Raw genomic sequence first — 16,686 nt, 5'->3', positions numbered from 1 at the left:
AGCCTTCCCTTCCCCCCTCCCCCTTGAGCTTCAGAGTGCCCTCCCTAAATGTACTTTAATGCACCCTGGAGGTCTAGTGGCCTCTTTGGGGCAGGAAAGATCCCCACTCTTTCCTGCTACTGCAACTGATTCGCTTGCTACCACCGCTTCATCCAAATGGCTGCTGAGACTTCAAGCTGCGGCAAAAAATTCTGAAACTTTGATACTGGCTCATACCTCTTTGTTAGAACTATGGTAGAAGGTCAGAAAATTTTAGTTTGAATATGGGATGCTTCTAATTTGGAGTTGCTTTTTAAAAATACTAGCACTGCTTTGTAAAAGATCCTCTTAATTTTTAATCTGCAAATGTTGCATAGGTTGAAAGTATTGCTCCTTCAGAATAATTTTTTGTTATGTGGTTTATGTTGGCTTATCTGGGGAGGTCTTCAGATCTTTACCATTAGTGCAGAATGTGGTGTAAGATTGATCACCAGGTGTCTTGTTAGGGAAAACGTTATGCAGTGTATAATGGGTTTGCATTGGTTTTGGTGATTTTTTTCTTGTACAATTTAAACTTCTGTGTTTGGTGGTGACAGAGAAGAAGCTGGAAACTACAGGTCGGTAAACCTCACCTTGGTTATTGGAAAAATAATGGAAGCGATGCTGAAGGAAAGGATAGTGAATTTCCTGGAATCCAATAGGTTACAAGATCTGAGACAACATGGTTTTACCAAAGGTAAATTGTGCCAAACGAATCTGACTGAATTCTTTGACTGGGTGATCAGAGAATTGGATCGAGGGCATTCGCTAGATGCAATTTTCTTAGATTTCAGCAAAGCTTTTGACACAGTTCCTCATAGGAGGCTCTTGAATAAACTTGACAGGCTGAAATTAGGACCGAAAGTGGTGAACTGGATTAGGAACCTCCACCAGTGGTGGTTAATGGAGTTCACTCGAAGGAAAGAAAGGTGAGTAGGGGAATGCCTCAAGGATCGGTGCTGGGGCCGATTCTGCTCAATATATTTGTGAGCAACATTGCCAAACTGTTAGAAGGTAAGATTTATCTTTTTGCCGATGATATCAAGATTTGTAACAGAGTAGACACCCCACAGTGAGTGGAAAACATGAAAAGGGATCTGCAGAAGTTAGAAGAATTATCTAATATTTGGCAATTAAAATTCAATTCAAAGAAGAGCAGAGTAATGCTCTTAGGAAGTAGAAATCCAAGGGAGCCATATGTGATAAGAGGTGAGATGCTGATATTTACAGTCAGGGATTGGGACCTTGGGGTGATAGTATCTGAGGATCTGTAGGCGATGAACCAGTGTGACAAGGCGGTGGCCGTAGCCAGAAAGATGCTAGGCTATGTAGAGAGAGGCATAACCAGCAGAAGAAAGGAGGGGTTGTACAAGTGATTGGTGAGGCCCCACATGGAGTATTGTGTTCAGTTTGGAGGTTGTATCTTGCTAAAGATTTTAAAAGACTTGAAGCAGTCCAGAGGAAGGCAACAAAAATGGTATGGGGCTTGCGCCAAAAGACGTATGAAAAAGAGACTGGAAGTCCTGAATATGTATACCCTAGAGGAGAGGCGGGACAGGGTAAATATGATACAGACATTTAAATAGTTGAAAGATATTCATATAGAAACAAATATTTTCCAGAGAAGTGGAAACGGTAAAACTAGAGGACATGAATTAAGGTTTCTGAGTGGTAGACTTAGGAATAATGTCAGGAAATTCTTTTTTCAAGAAGAGGGTGGATAATGCCTGGCGTACTCTCCCGAGGGAGGTGGTGGAGAAAAAAAAATGGTGACAGAATTCAAAAAGGCATGGGATTAACACAGAGGATCTGTAATTAGAAAACATTTGGTATAAAAAACAAAACTGAAGAGGTCACGTGATGGTGTGAGAGGGGAAGCTGTGAATTTCTTCTCTCTGGGGCTCCCCCTTCTCCGCTTCCCGCATAACGAGCGGAAAACAACGTGAAACCGTCTTAAACCCACAATTACCTCGTGTACGTCTGCATGGATTCCTTTGTGACGAAGGAAACCCGGGCCTCCGCGCAGAAAACAACAAAAAAAGTCGCCGAGAAGCAGTGAGGGTCGGAAGGATCCAAGATGGCGCCCGGCCCGGAACCCCCGCCTCAATTCCACCCGCTGCAACTCCAGCAAATCACGGATGCGGTGAAAGCGGCTTTAAAACCTGAGCTAACAAAGCTCTCGGACCAGCTAGCGGGTGTGGAATCACTACTGGGGGAAACCACAAGGCGAACGGGAGAACTTGAAGCCCGTGTGTCGGACCTGGAGGATTCGAATGACAGCGGAGAATCCCTATTGAGGGACCTGCAGAAAACCTTGCAAGCCCAAACGAAACAACTAGATGACCTGGAAAACAGGTCTCGAGGATCTAACCTCCGACTGATCGGGATCCCGGAGTCCGTGTCAGACCGCGCCCTGCCTATGCAGCTAGAGAACTGGCTAAAATCTGAGTTTGCTTTCTCGGACAGCAGTGGTCCACTGTGCCTAGAGAGAGAGCACATCGCTTGGGCAGGAGAGTTGAAGGTGGCAACAGGCCGAGAGTAGTCATAATCAAGGTACACAGCTTCTTGCACAAGGAAGAAATTCTGAGAGGTGCCCGCTCTACATGGGACTCGCTGACTTTTGATGGAGCAGCTGTAAAAATATTCTAAGATTATTCTGCAGCACTGCAGGAGCGCAGGAAAGCGTTTGGACCCCTGTGCCGTCATCTGGCGACAAAGAATCAAAGATTTATGCTACTATATCCCGCTCAGCTCAAAGTACTGGAGGAGGGAGGCTGGAAGATGTACCACTCACCGGAGGAGGCCCAGGCCTTGCTGCGGAGTGGGACCTCACCTACCCTTGGACAAAATGGCTGAAAAAAGAACTGCTAAGCCTGAAGCGGGATGTGATGGACTTGGACTGCAAATACATGAAGGTATCTGTCCTGCTGATGCGGGGGATATCCAGTCTGGTATCTAAGTTAAATGTTATGTTATGAAGTTACGTTAGTTCTGTGTGGTTTGAAGACTGCAGGAAGAAGTGAGAAATTGGTGTGTGAGAGTGGGAGCAGATATGTGGATGGAAAGAGAAGATCAGGTGGGCGGGGGAGGGGGACCCCTGCCATTAATAGACCGGTGCTCTCCTAGTAGATGTTACGAAAGGAGAGGACATGGGTATTCAGGGGGGGGGGGAGAATTAAACGGAAAGGGGTTGAGAATGGGGTGGAGGAAGGGCTGGGATTGGGGAAGGAAGGGGAGGGGGATTAGAGAACAGAGGAAGAATGAATGCAAGGGAATCGTCCATGGGATGTCGGGAAAAGAAATTGCGAAACTCAGGTGGGACTGGGCGCCTGAGTTCCCTGGACCCCCATATGGTATGATAACATTAGACATGACACTATTTATGGAAGAGGGGTGCTCGGACTAGATTCATAACATGGAATGTAGGGGGCATAACATCCCCTATTAAAAGGGCAAAAATCTTGCAAGCCTTACAAAGACACCTTGCTGATGTGGCTTGTATCCAAGAGACGAGATTATCCAGAGAAGAGATACAAAAGTTGAAGTGAACGTGGGTAGGAGAGGTATATGGGGCAGAGGCTGAGGGTCGGAGAAGTGGGGTAGCAATATTAATTCGGAAGGGGCTGGTAGCGAAGGCACAGCTGGTAGGTAAGGACCCGGAGGGAAGATACGTGGTGGTGCGCCTTTGGCTCCATCATGTTGAGTACCCCGTAGTAGCCCTATACGGGCCAAATACGTATGAAAGACCTTTCTATGATCATTTAATCCAGTTGTGCCTCCCTCATGGGTCGCTTCCACTGCTCTTATTGGGGGATTTCAATTTAGTGGCAGACCTGGTACTGGATTGCTCCTCCCATAGGAGGGCGACCAGGGGAGGCCCTGAGACTAGGGCTCTATCCCAATTTATGCAGTCACTAGGGGTGGTGGACTCCTGGTGCATTCTACACCCGGAGGAGCGAGAATACACACACCTATCTAGGGCCCACGGGACTTTTTCCCGCGTGGATTACATCCTGGTGGATAGACGGGTATTCCCCTATGTGAGTGCAGTAGAGGTTGGTCCGGAGGAAATTTCAGACCACTCCATGGTATGGATGGATTTGGAAGACCGGGAATTGGGTATGGGTGGTGGAGGGTGGCGGTTTCCCATATATCTGGCCTCGGATCCAGCGTTTAAACAGCAGCTGCTGGAAAGTTAGAAGGACTACTCAAGATTTAATGAAGTGCATAGAGATAATCCCTTGTTGTTTTGGCAGGCTGCGAAAGCAGTATTAAGGGGAGCAGTGATAGCATTTACTGTGAAGCGGGAGCGCAGGATTACAAGGGCAATTTTTAACCTAGAGCATAGACTTGGGAAAGCTAGGCGCCGGTTTGCTGCGGTTCCATCGAGCCACAACCGGGAGCAGATGAAAATAGTCCAAATAGCATTGAACTCCCTTCTTCATGAAAGAGCTACTAGAACGTTAGCGATTAGGAAGTTTCGATTTCAGAGGTATGGGAATAAATCAGGGGCACTGTTAGCAGGGGTGGTTAAACCTAGGGGTGGCATTAGAGCAATAGTGGCGGTGAAAGACCGGAAAGGGCATATACAAAACGGAAGAGAAGGAGTAAAACAGGTGTTTCATCAGTTTTATAGTGAGCTGTATGGGAAACAGTCTCCCCAACTCCGACAGCTGTAGCAGACTATTTGAGGAAAGCTGGGTTGCCGACACTTGCGGCATCGGAGGTGGAGGACCTGAATAGGCCTATCACGGGTAAGGAGCTACAGGATATCATTAGCTCACTACCCACGAATTCAGCTCCAGGCCCGGATGGCCTCCCTAGCGAATTCTATAAAATCCTAAATCCACACATAGTGGGTCCTCTACACTCATACTTTGAAGAGGCAGTATTGCAGGGCCAGTTCCCAGCCTACGCTAACGAGGCACTAATAACACTTCTGCTTAAACCAGGGAAGCCCGAAAATCAAGCTGGTTCTTTCAGACCCATCTCTTTAATTAATGTGGATGTGAAGATCTTGGCAGAATTACTGGCAAATATGCTGCAGGAATATCTACCAAAGCTTATTGGCCAGGAACAGGCAGGGTTCGTACGTAATAGGCACTCAGGAATTAATGTAAGGCGATTGTTAATGGCCCTAGCCCATGTTCAGAGTTCAGGCTGTGAGGCAATGCTGGTCAGCCTGGACGCTGAAAAAGCATTTGATAAGGTGGACTGGGACTACATGTTTGCGGTATTGAGACAAGTGGGGGTGGGGGGCTGGGCCTATGGGGCTATCCAATTGTTATATTCAAATCCTAAAGCAGCTGTATTGGTTAATGGGGCTAAAACTCAGCAATTCCCTATAGAGAGAGGTACGAGGCAAGGCTGCCCCCTGTCCCCACTTCTCTTTGTGCTCTCTATAGAGCCATTGATTCAAAGTATTCAGCAGGGAGGGGGAGTGGCGGGGGTGACGGTGGGAGGGGAGACGGTAAAGACATTAGCCTTCGCGGATGACTTACTGATAATATCTACATCCCCGAGATTGGCTCTGCCTGCCCTACTCGAGGAAATAGAATGCTTTAGCGATCTCTCGGGGTTTTGAATTAATCGGGAAAAATCAAGAATTATGAGGCTGCAAACTCAGCTTGGTGAGCCCAACCCTGAGGATTTCTCGCTACAGAAAGCGGGGATGAAAATGGAATATTTAGGCGTGTTGATCCCTAGCTCATTAAGTTGTTTATATGAGGTAAATACTCAAAAGTTGCTGAAGGACACAGCGAGGAAACTCTAGAGCTAACAGGGTGCATAGCACTGTATAACATGATGATTATTCCCTGTTGGTCATACATGCTCCAAACCCTACCATTACACCTCACTAATAGGGATGAGAGATGATTGAATGGCATGTTAAGGAAGTTCTTGTGGAAGGGAAAGAAGCCGAGATTCCCTTTGGAGAAAATGTATGTCCCGAGAGAGTATGGGGGGATGGGGCTGCAGAGTGTGAGACATCTGGTGGTTGCGAGTGCTATGAGACATGTGTCAGACTGGTTCAGAAACTCCACAGATTTTTCAGCCACCGCCATGGAATTGCGGTTGTTTGAGCCTACTCACTTTAGTAGTCACCTCCATGGGAGAGGAGGGGCCTCTCCAGTGCAGAGCCTCTCCAACATCTTACCGCAAGCACAGCGGGCTTGGAACTGGATCTGCCGGTTACATCACTTCTCACTGAGGGCTACCCCGCTGCTCCCTATCTGTGGGAACCCTGGGTTTCCTCCTGGATTGCTGTACAATGTTTTCAAACAATGGAGTGACCGGGGTATAATCTACTTACATCAGATTTTAACTCGGGAGGGAAAGTTGCAATCATTCCAGAAACTTCAAGATCAAGGGCTGCTTCGCCCCAAAGAGTTTTTGCATTATTGGTAGTTAGTGCATTATACGAAAAGCCTTACTTGGGAGGCCTTGGCTGAGGATGTGCAAGAGGAACTACCATCGGCCTATTCATTGGGGTCACAACAATCAGTCCCATTGAAGTACCATCTTCGTCATATTAAAGACACAATTGCGGAACCGGATTTTGGTCAATATGCTTGGAGTAGGGACTTGAAGGTAGAAATCTCCTCGAGTCTGTTCAAGGAGCATGTGTTGACACTGCACAGAGTGTCTCATTTGACTGATCATTGGGAACTGCAGTACCGGTTTGCATTCAGGATGCATATGCTACCTCGATGGGAGTTTCATGTGGGAGTTTCCCCAGATGGGGCATGCCCCAAGTATTATATGGAAGGAGCGACCTTGAGCCACATGTATTGGACTTGCCCAAAAGTGAGGAGGTTTTGGCTAACTCTGACTCAGCAGGTATCAGTCATGTGGAAGACTGGGTGGACCTGCTCTCCACTTCTGTTGTTTGGGAAACCGTGCCTACGAGCTCCACGACCAAAAGGTCTTACAAACTTTGTGCAGCGAGCCACTCTAATTGCCAAAAAGTCTATTTTAACAGATTGGCTTTCGTCAAAGGGCTCATCACTCCAGAACTGGCGAATGCGGATGGTACAGTTGTTGCGAGCTGAGAGACTGATGGTAAGAGAAGGAGGCCCGCGAGAGTTTGATAAATTTTGTGTGAGGTGGGGACCATTTTTGGACTCCATGCCCCCAAGAACCAAGAGCTCCCTCTTGAATATGTGACTGTTTTAAGGAAACCAGGACGATTCCCATTGAATCAAGGAAGGGGAAGGGGGGGGGGTATATGATTATATACCGGCTCGGAGAACCTGGAGGGTTATAAGAGCTTGGGCCGTATGGCTGTATAGCCGGTAGTCTGCTATTAAGTGGAACGAATTGTTGGGGGGGGGGGGGATAAAATGATAAAAGAGCTGATGATAAGAGTTGAACTCATCTATTGTGGAATATGTTTGGTTAATTGGAATTGAATGTTATCTCACAAATTGTTAAACAAATCTTTTGAATCATTAATAAAAATTATTGAAACATAAAAACAAAACTGAAATGATTGTATATGTGTTTGTCGAGTGGCGCTTAGATGGCAACTCTGGCTGTGAAGAAATCAAGCATGTACAGTCTGGGTCCTGTATGTGGCAAACCAGTTTAGGATGGGTTGGAGGGGGCTTCAATGGAAACTCTAGTAATGTGGAACATGAGGAAAGGGCCGGGTAGACTTTTATGGTCTATGTCCCGCAAATGACAAGACGAATTTGGATATGCTGGTTTGGGCTTTGACGGTAACTTCAGTAGTTGGAACCTAAGGACAAGGTTGGGCGAACTTCTACATCTGTATCCCAGAAATGCCAAAGAGAGACATAAGTACATAAGCATCGCCATGCCAGGACAGACCAAGGGTCCATCGAGCCCAGCACCCTGTCTCCAACAGCAGCCAAAAGAACAAACAATTTGTCCCACCCATCCCAGAAATAGTGGATTATTCCCACATCCATTCAATAACATTCTATGGCCTTTTCCTCCAGGAAGCCGTCCAAACCTTTTTTAAAGTCCGCTAAGTCAACCGCCTTAACCACTCTTTCTGGCAACGAATTCCAGAGTCTAACTACGCATTGAGTGAAGAAAAATTTCCTCCAATTCGTTTTAAATTTACTACACTGCAGCTTCATCGCATGCCCCCTTGTCCTAGTATTTTTGGAAAGCGTAAACAGACGCTCCACATCGACCCATTCCATTCCACTCATTATCTTATAGACCTCTATCAAATCTCCCCTCAGCCACCTTTTCTCCAAGCTGAAGAGCCCCAGCCTCTTCAGCCTTTCCTCATAGGGAAGTCGTCCCATCCCCTATATCATCTTTGTTGCCCTTCTCTGCACCTTTTCTAATTCCACTATATCTTTTTTGAGGTGCGGTGACCAGAGTTGAACACAGTACTCGAGGTGTGGTCGTACCATGGAGCGATACAATGGCAGAATAATATCCTCATTTTTGTTTTCCATTCCTTTCCTAATAATACCCAACATTCTATTTGCTTTCCTAGCTGCAGCAGCACATTGAGCAGAAGGTTTCAATGTATCATCAGCGATGACACCTAGATCCTTTTCTTGGACCGTGACTCCTAACGCTGAACCCTGCATGACATAGTTATAGTTTGGGTTCCTCTTTCCCACATGCATCACTTTGCACTTGTTCACATTAAACGTCATCTGCCATTTAGACGCCCAGTCTCCCAGTCTCGTAAGGTCCTCTTGTAATTTTTCACAATCTTCCTGCGATGTGACGACTTTGAATAACTTTGTGTGAACAGCAAATTTGATTACCTCACTAGTTACCCCCATCTCTAAGTCATTTATGAATATGTTAAAAAGCAGAGGTCCCAGCACAGATCCCTGAGGGACCCCACTAACTACCCTTCTCCATTGTGAATATTGACCTTTTAACCCTACTCTCTGTTTCCTATCTTTCAACCAGTTTTTAATCCACAGTAAGACACTTTCTCCGATCCCATGTCCCTCTAATTTCCTCTGTAGTCTTTCATGAGGGACCTTATCAAATGCCTTCTGAAAATCTAGATACACAATATCAACCAGCTCACCTTTGTCCACATGTTTGTTTACCCCTTCAAAGAAATGCAGCAGATTGGTGAGGCAAGACTTCCCTTCACTAAATCCATGTTGACTTTGTCCCATTAGTCCGTGCTTTTGAATGAGCTCTGTAATATTGTTCTTGATAATAGTCTCTACCATTTTGCCCGGCACCGACGTCAGACTCACCGGTCTATAATTTCCCGGATCTCCTCTGGAACCAATGCTGTACTTTTTCAAAATTCCTCAAATCCCGACAGGGAAGCCCTATTTCGCTATTTCATAGCTGCCTAAGGGGAATATTTTCTTTCTTTCTCATCCAAGCATTTTAAACTCCCGTCCTTCTCCAAGACACCCTGGAACAGAAAATGGCTGTTGAATTATGAATTGAATTATGAATGGCGAAGACATCAGTATATTGAGCTAAGTACATTTTCCAAGCTTGGATAAGTGAATTGAGTCTCCTAAAAGGTTTGTGGTGACACATGACAGTGCTCCTTTGAAAGTTTATGTGGAGTTTTTTTGTGTGAAGACACATGATTGTAAACGGCTCCCTCATTATATCTAAGGTGTGTCCTTTAAAAACAAGGTGGAACCGATTGTTCTGAAGTCTTTTTTTCTCCACTTTTTTATGGTGTGCCTGCCAGAGTGCCCTCAAACTCATTGTGTATGAGGTAGAATTGTTTGTGTGTTGTTGATATTTTATTCTACCTATTCCGGATATTTGCAGGGTAATTAAAATCACCCATTATTATTGCATTGCCTACTTTATTAGCGTCACTAATTTCCTTTAACATGACTGTGTCTGTCTGCTCATCCTGGTCGGGCAGACGGTGGTACACCCCTATCACTGTCCTTTTCCCCTTAACACTTGGAATTTCGATCCACAATGATTCCAAGGGGTCTTTTGTTTCCTGCACAATGTCCAATCTATTTGATTCAAGGCTCTCGTTAATATACAGTGCTACTCCTCCCCCAATCCGGTCCACCCTATCACTACGATATAATTTGTACCCTGGTATGACAGTGTCCCACTGGTTATCCTCCTTCCACCAGGTCTCACAGATGCCTATTATGTCCAATTCTTCTTTCAATGCAATATATTCCAATTCTCCCATCTTATGTCTTAGGCTTCTGGCATTTGCATATAGACACTTCAAGCTAGGCTTGTTATTCCTTATTTCAGCATGTTGATTACTTGACTGCTAATTTGCTATCTTTTGTCCGGTTTTGGTTTTTTTTTTTAATTTATAGACATTGAATCCACTACAGTCTCTTTTTCATACTCACTATCAATAAACCCTGTCTTCTCAGTTTGGGCGATATCTTTGCAAGATACCTTATTCCGAACCATATGCTTTTGTGCGACTGTCGGCCTTCCCCCCTTTCCTAGTTTAAAAGCTGCTCTATCTCTTTTTTGAATGTTGATGCCAGCAGCCCGGTCCCATCCCGGTTAAGATGGAGCCCATCCTTTTGGAATAGGTTCCCTCTTCCCCAGAATGTTGCCCAGTTCTTGACAAATCTAAAACCCTCCTCCTTGCACCATTGTCTCATCCACGCATTAAGGCTCCGGAGCTCTGCCTGTCTCTTGGGCCCTGCGCTTGGAACGGGAAGTATTTCAGAAAATGCCACCCTAGAGGATCTGGATTTGAGCTTTCTTCCTAAAAGTCTAAATTTGGCTTCTAGAACCTCTCTCCCATATTTTCCTATGTCATTGGTACCCACATGTACCAAGACAGCCGGCTCCTCCCCAGCACTATCTAAAACAATGATCAGGTATTTTATATCACATTCATTGTGGTATAATCATGACTTGATAATGAGTGTGATTGTTGGGCACACCAGGTGGACAGTTCAGGTCTTTATCTGCCGTCAATTACTATGCTCTCCGAGGACAAGCAGGCTTATTTATTCTCACAAGTGGGTGACGCCGACCTGCGTCACACGGTCCAGGACTTATAACCAGTATAAGTAGACCTTTGTGGAGCACAAGGCACACTCCACCCTGCATTCTCGAGTGCCTTCCTGCCTTCCACAAGAAGGTGGGAGGCGGGACTAGTGGTTGGGAGGCGGGGATAGTGCTGGGCAGACTTACCGTATTTTTCGGACTGTAAGACGCACTTTTTTCCCCCAAAATTTGGGAGGAAAATGGGGGGTGTGTCTTATAGTCCGAAGGTAGATTTGGCGATTTGGCTGGCTGGCTGGCCGGCTGGCTGGCCGCCCGCCCGCCCTCCGAGTTCGGGGCCGCCCTCCCCCCGGTCCTGTCACCACTTCTCCCTACTCACGTCAGGCGATCTTCCCTGGTGGTCTAGTGACGTCGGGGCAGGAAAGAGCCCCCTCTTTCCTGCCCAGCGCGCTGCTCTCCATCCTCCTGTATGCAGCCTGACGGTCTCGGCGAGATTCAAAATGGCCGCCGATAATTGAAGTCTCGGCGACCATTTTGAATCTCGCCGAGACCGTCAGGCTGCATACAGGAGGATGGAGAGCAGCGCGCTGGGCAGGAAAGAGGGGGCTCTTTCCTGCCCCGACGTCACTAGACCACCAGGGAAGATCGCGTGACGTGAGTAGGGAGAAGTGGTGACAGGGCCGGGGGAGGGCGATCCCGAACTCGGAGGGAGGGATTCGGACAAGACGCACCGGAGCACCTAGGTTTTAGAGGAGGGAAAAAGGAAATTTTTTTTTTCCTATTTCCCTCCTCTAAAACCTAGGTGCGTCTTATGGATCGGTGCGTCTTATAGTCCGAGAAATACGGTATATGGTCTGTGCCCTGAAGAGCACAGGTACAAATCAAAGTAGGGTATACACAGAAAGTAGCACATATGAGTTATCTTGTTGGGCAGACTGGATGGACTATGTAGATCTTTTTCTGCCGTCATCTACTATGTTACTATGTAGTTCTTTTTCTACCGCAGTGAGGAGAGGGCGTGTGTTTTTACCGTCTCTTCACAACGCTCAATCCTAAAGAGCTTTATTTGCAGCTTTCGGCAATTATTTTCATCCTCAAATTGTGTTCCCAGTTGTGGAACCCCCTTTTTTTTGGTCTTTCCCATGTATTTTTAGTTTGTTTTGCCCAGTTTTAAGTTTCCTTTCTTTTTTGTCATCATTCGGACGCTTTTTGGCCTGGAATTTTACCTTCATTTTTTTTGCTGTGCCTTGCCCCTGTTCAGGCTCAACCCCAGCATGCTAATTCACATCAACAGTGTGCTCCAAATGCCCCTATTGCTCCCCAGGAAAAGCAAGAGACAAGCTTTTAACTGGCTCCAGCAGAGCAGAGCTGTAGTAAAAGTGTCTGTCCTGGGTGACTTGCCGGTTGGGGGAGGCTGAAGCTTTTTCATGAAAGGTGACCCCTTATTACCTCCGACCGGTGGGTTCTTCAAATAGTCCATCTCGGATACGCACTCAATTGGTATCTAAAACCTCCAAATTGTCCACCGAGAGCTCATTACTTCAGCTCTCAGCACAGTCATGTACTTGCAGAAGAATTCTCAGCCCTTCTGAAGGCCCATGGGGTCGAACCCATTCCACCAGGGGAGGAAGGCCAGGGGTTCTATTCCAGGTATTTCCTTGTGCAAAAGAAGACAGGGGGGATGCATCCTATCCTAGACCTAAGGGCCCTGAACAAATTCCTAGTCTGAGAAAAGTTCAGAATGGTTTCCCTGGGCACCCTTCTCCCAGTGATTCAGGAAAATGATTGGTTATGCTCTCTAGACTTGATGCGTATACTCACATCCTGATACTTCCAGCCCAACAGAAATACCTTCGATTTCGGCTGGGAACACTTTACTTTCAGTACCATGTGTTGCTTTTTGGCCTTGCTTCAGCTCCCAGGATCTTCACCAAATGTCTACAGGTAGTTGCAGCATCGCTGTGCACTCTGGGAGTCCTTGTGTTCCTATATCTCTACGATTGACTGGTAAAGAGCACCACTTTGGCTGGTGCTCAGGAGTCCATTCGAATGACTATATTCGGGTGCTCGAGCTACTAGGGTTTGTTTTAAACTACCCCAAGTCCCATCTTCGCCCTGTCCAGCGATTGGAGTTCATAGGAGCCATATTCAATACATAGAAAGTTCGACCTACCTTCTGGACATGAGAACGGACACTCTTGTTGCACTCACTTCCAAGGTTTGAGCCTCTCAACAGGACACAGCTCGGCAGATGTTGAGATTGTTGGGCCACATGGCTTCCACAGTGTATGTTACACTCATGACATGTCTTCACATGAGAGCAGCTCAATGGACCCTGGCTTCTCAGTGGTATCAAGCCACGGGGAACCTAGAAGATGTCATCCAAGTGTCCCCAGAGCTTGTGAGCTCCCTTCAATTTCACTCTGGGCCTTCCATTCCAAATTCCTCAGCCACAAAAAGTGCTTATGATGGATTCATCTGTCCTAGGATGGGGGGCTCATGTAGATCTCTTTGCCACTCTGATCAACCACAAAGTCCCTCAGTACTGTTCCAGGCTTCAGGCCCATGACAGACTAGCGTCAGATGCCTTCCTCCTCAGTTGGGGGACAGATCTTTTGTATGCATATCCTCCCATACCTCTAGTGGGGAAAACTTTGTTGAAACTCAAGCAAGACCACAGAACCATGATTCTGATTGCACCGAACTGGACACAGCAGATATGGTTCCCTCTTCTTCTGGAGTTATCCTCCAAAGAGCCGTAGAAATTGGAGTGTTTTCCGACCCTCATCACGCAGAATGAGGGGTCCATTCTACATACCAACCTCCAGTCTGGCTCTCACAGCTTGGATGTTGAAAGCCTAGAATTTGCTTCCTTGGGTCTTTCAGAGGGTGTCTTCTGGGTCTTGCTGGCTTCCAGGAAAGACTCCACTAAGAGGTGCTATTCTTTCAAATGGAGAAGGTTTGCTGTCTGGTGTGAGAGCAAGGCACTAGATCCCCTTGCTTGCCCTACACAGACCCTGCTTGAATACCTTCTACACCTATCAGAGTCTTGCCTCAAGATCATCTCCATAAGGTAAACCCATCTCTGGACAGACTCTAGTTGTTCGCTTCATAAGAGGTTTGCTTTTATCAAAGCCCCCTGTCAAACCTCCACCAGTGTCATGGGATCTCAACATCGTTCTGACCCAGCTGATGAAAGCTCATTTTCAGCCACTGAATTCCTGCCCTCTGAAGTACTTGATCAGGAAAGTCGTTTTCTTGGTGGCTGTTACTTAAGCTCGTAGAGTCGGTGAACTTCAGGTCTTAGTAGTGGATGTACCTTATACTAAGTTTCATCACAACAGAGTAGTCCTCCGCACTCACCCTAAGTTCCTGCCGAAGGTGATGCCGGAATTCCATCTGAACCAGTCGATTGTCTTGTCAACTTTCTTTCCCCAACCTCATGCCCATCCTGGCTAAAGCACCTTGCACACCTTGGATTGCAAGAGAGCATTGGCCTACTACATGGAGCGGACCAGGCCCCACAGACAACCCGCCCAACTTTTTGTTTCTTTTGATTCCAATAGGATGGGGGTCACCATCGGGAAATTAATCATTTCTAATTGGCTGGCAGATTGCATTTCCTTCAGTTATGCCCATGCTGGGCTGGGCTGGCCCTAGAAGGTCCTGTCACAGCTCATAATGTCAGAACCATGGCTGTGTCGGTAGCCCACGAGGTCAGCCTCCATTGAAGAAATTTGCAAGACTGTGACATAGTCCTCAGTCCACACATTCACATCACACTACTGCCTTGAGCAAGATACCCAACATGACAGTCAATTCGGGCAGACAGTGTTGCAGAATCTGTTTGGAGTCTAGAATCCAACTCCACCCTCCTAGTCCTGTTTTATAGCAAGATACCCAACATGACAGTCAATTTGGGTAGACAGTGTTACAGAATCTTTTTCGGCGCTAGAATCCAACTCCACCCTCCTAGGCCCATTTTATTATGTTCCAGGCTGCACTTTCATTCAGATTGTATATAGTTTCAGGTTAATCTGTGTTATGTCCTCGCCTTGGCGAGGAACAATTGTCCAATGTTTGTTGTTTTTGGTGAGCCTGGATGCTAGGGATTCCCCATGTGAGAATAAATAAGCCTGCTTGTCCTCAGAGAAAGCGAAGGTACTTAACTGTAGCAAGTGTTCTCTGAGGACAGCAGGCTTTATATTGTCACAGTCCCTCCCACCTCCCCTTGGAGTTGTCTCCTTTGTTATTTTTACTTTATTTTTGCTGTAGTATTAAACAGAGGAGACCTTGAGGCGGGCAGGAAGGCACTCACACATGCTCGATGGAGCGTGTCTCGCGCTCCACAGAGCTCTACTTATACTTGTTATGTCCCGGACTGGGTGACGCAGGTCAGCGTCACCCACTTGTGAGAATATAAAGCCTGCTGTCCTTAGAGAACACCTGCTATAGGTAAGTACCTTCGCTTTATTAGTGTAGAAGAGTGTTAATAAAGTAGGAGCAGCTCAACTCAGATCACTTTTACAAGAGTATGAGTCTAGGCGTGGGCCAAGGTCTAATTAACAAAGGCTATTAGTTTGTCAGTCATAGAAAGTGGCTCATTTATTATTATTATTTTTAGCATTTGTATAGCGCTACCAGACGCACGCAGCGCTGAACACCTGATACAAAGAGACAGTCCCTGCTCAAAAGAGCTTACAATCTAAATAATACAGACAGACAAGACAGTTACGGGTGAGGGAAGTAATGGGAGCTAAAAAGCAGCAGTGAAAAGGTGGGTTTTCAGCATAGATTTGAAAACAGGTAGAGATGGAGCTAGACATATAGGTCTAGGAAGTCTATTCCAGGCATAAGGTGCTGCGAGAGAAAAGGAGCAAAGCCTGGAGTTAGCAGTGGAGGAGAAGGGGGACCACAAGAGAGATTTGTCCAGTGAGCGGAGTTCATGGGGAGGAATGTGGGGAGAGATGAGAGTGGAGAGGTAATGGGGGCTGCAGAGTGGATGCATTTAAAGGTCAGTACGAGAAGTTTAAACTGAATGCGGAAGCGGACATGGAGCCAGTGAAGTGACTTGAGGAGTGGGCTAGTGTGGGTATAACGATTCTGGCGGAAAATAAGTCGACCAAAATAAGTTGACCACTATTCCTGCCTGGTTGTTTTCTATTGCATGGAATCAACTGCTTGTGGACATCCAGAAGGAGCCCAGTTTCCTATGCTTTAGGAAATTGGTAAAGATGTGGTTGTTTTAAAAGGCATACGGGGTGGAGAGTTAGTAATGAGCGGAAGTTGTATTCTTTTTTATTTTATGTGACTTGTCTAGAGTTGTATAAATGAGGTTAAGATTTAGGAGGAATTGTAATATTGTGTAATGTTTTATATGTGATTTCATGACAGTTTTATTGTAACTTACTTAGAAATTTTATGATAAGCAAGATATAAATATTTTAACAACATTAATGGTACTACAGTTTCTTTGTTTCACAGAGACATGCTGGAGACAGGAGACTCTTGGAAGAAAACGGAAGCTCTTGCTATGATTGCTCAACTCAAACTTATGACAGCCAAGCTTCTTCCTGGTTTCCTTCGGTGCTTTTCGGATGACTTTATGGCTGTACGAATGGAAGCCTGTATTACAGCAGAAGTGCTCCAACTCAAAGATGAGATGGTGAGTGACTAAATTTACCTTGCAAATCATGACAAATTGGTTCATCCAGTCTGCCCTGTATAGTTCCTTCTCTC

The 16,686-nt window shown here is 46.2% G+C and overlaps 1 protein-coding gene across 1 annotated transcript in view; it reads left to right on the top strand.

The window, feature by feature from the left end:
• HEATR4 (HEAT repeat containing 4) overlaps positions 1-16,686 on the top strand; it is a 132,802-nt gene that overhangs the window by 65,317 nt on the left and 50,799 nt on the right. Inside the window, exon 11 of the mRNA XM_030215365.1 lies at positions 16,432-16,612. Coding sequence (XP_030071225.1) covers positions 16,432-16,612 — 181 coding nt within the window. The remainder of the gene's footprint in view (positions 1-16,431; positions 16,613-16,686) is intronic.

Source organism: Microcaecilia unicolor, chromosome 9 (assembly GCF_901765095.1).
Source record: "Microcaecilia unicolor chromosome 9, aMicUni1.1, whole genome shotgun sequence".
Lineage (NCBI taxonomy): Eukaryota > Metazoa > Chordata > Amphibia > Gymnophiona > Siphonopidae > Microcaecilia > Microcaecilia unicolor.
This window is presented reverse-complemented; position numbering and strand designations above follow the sequence as displayed.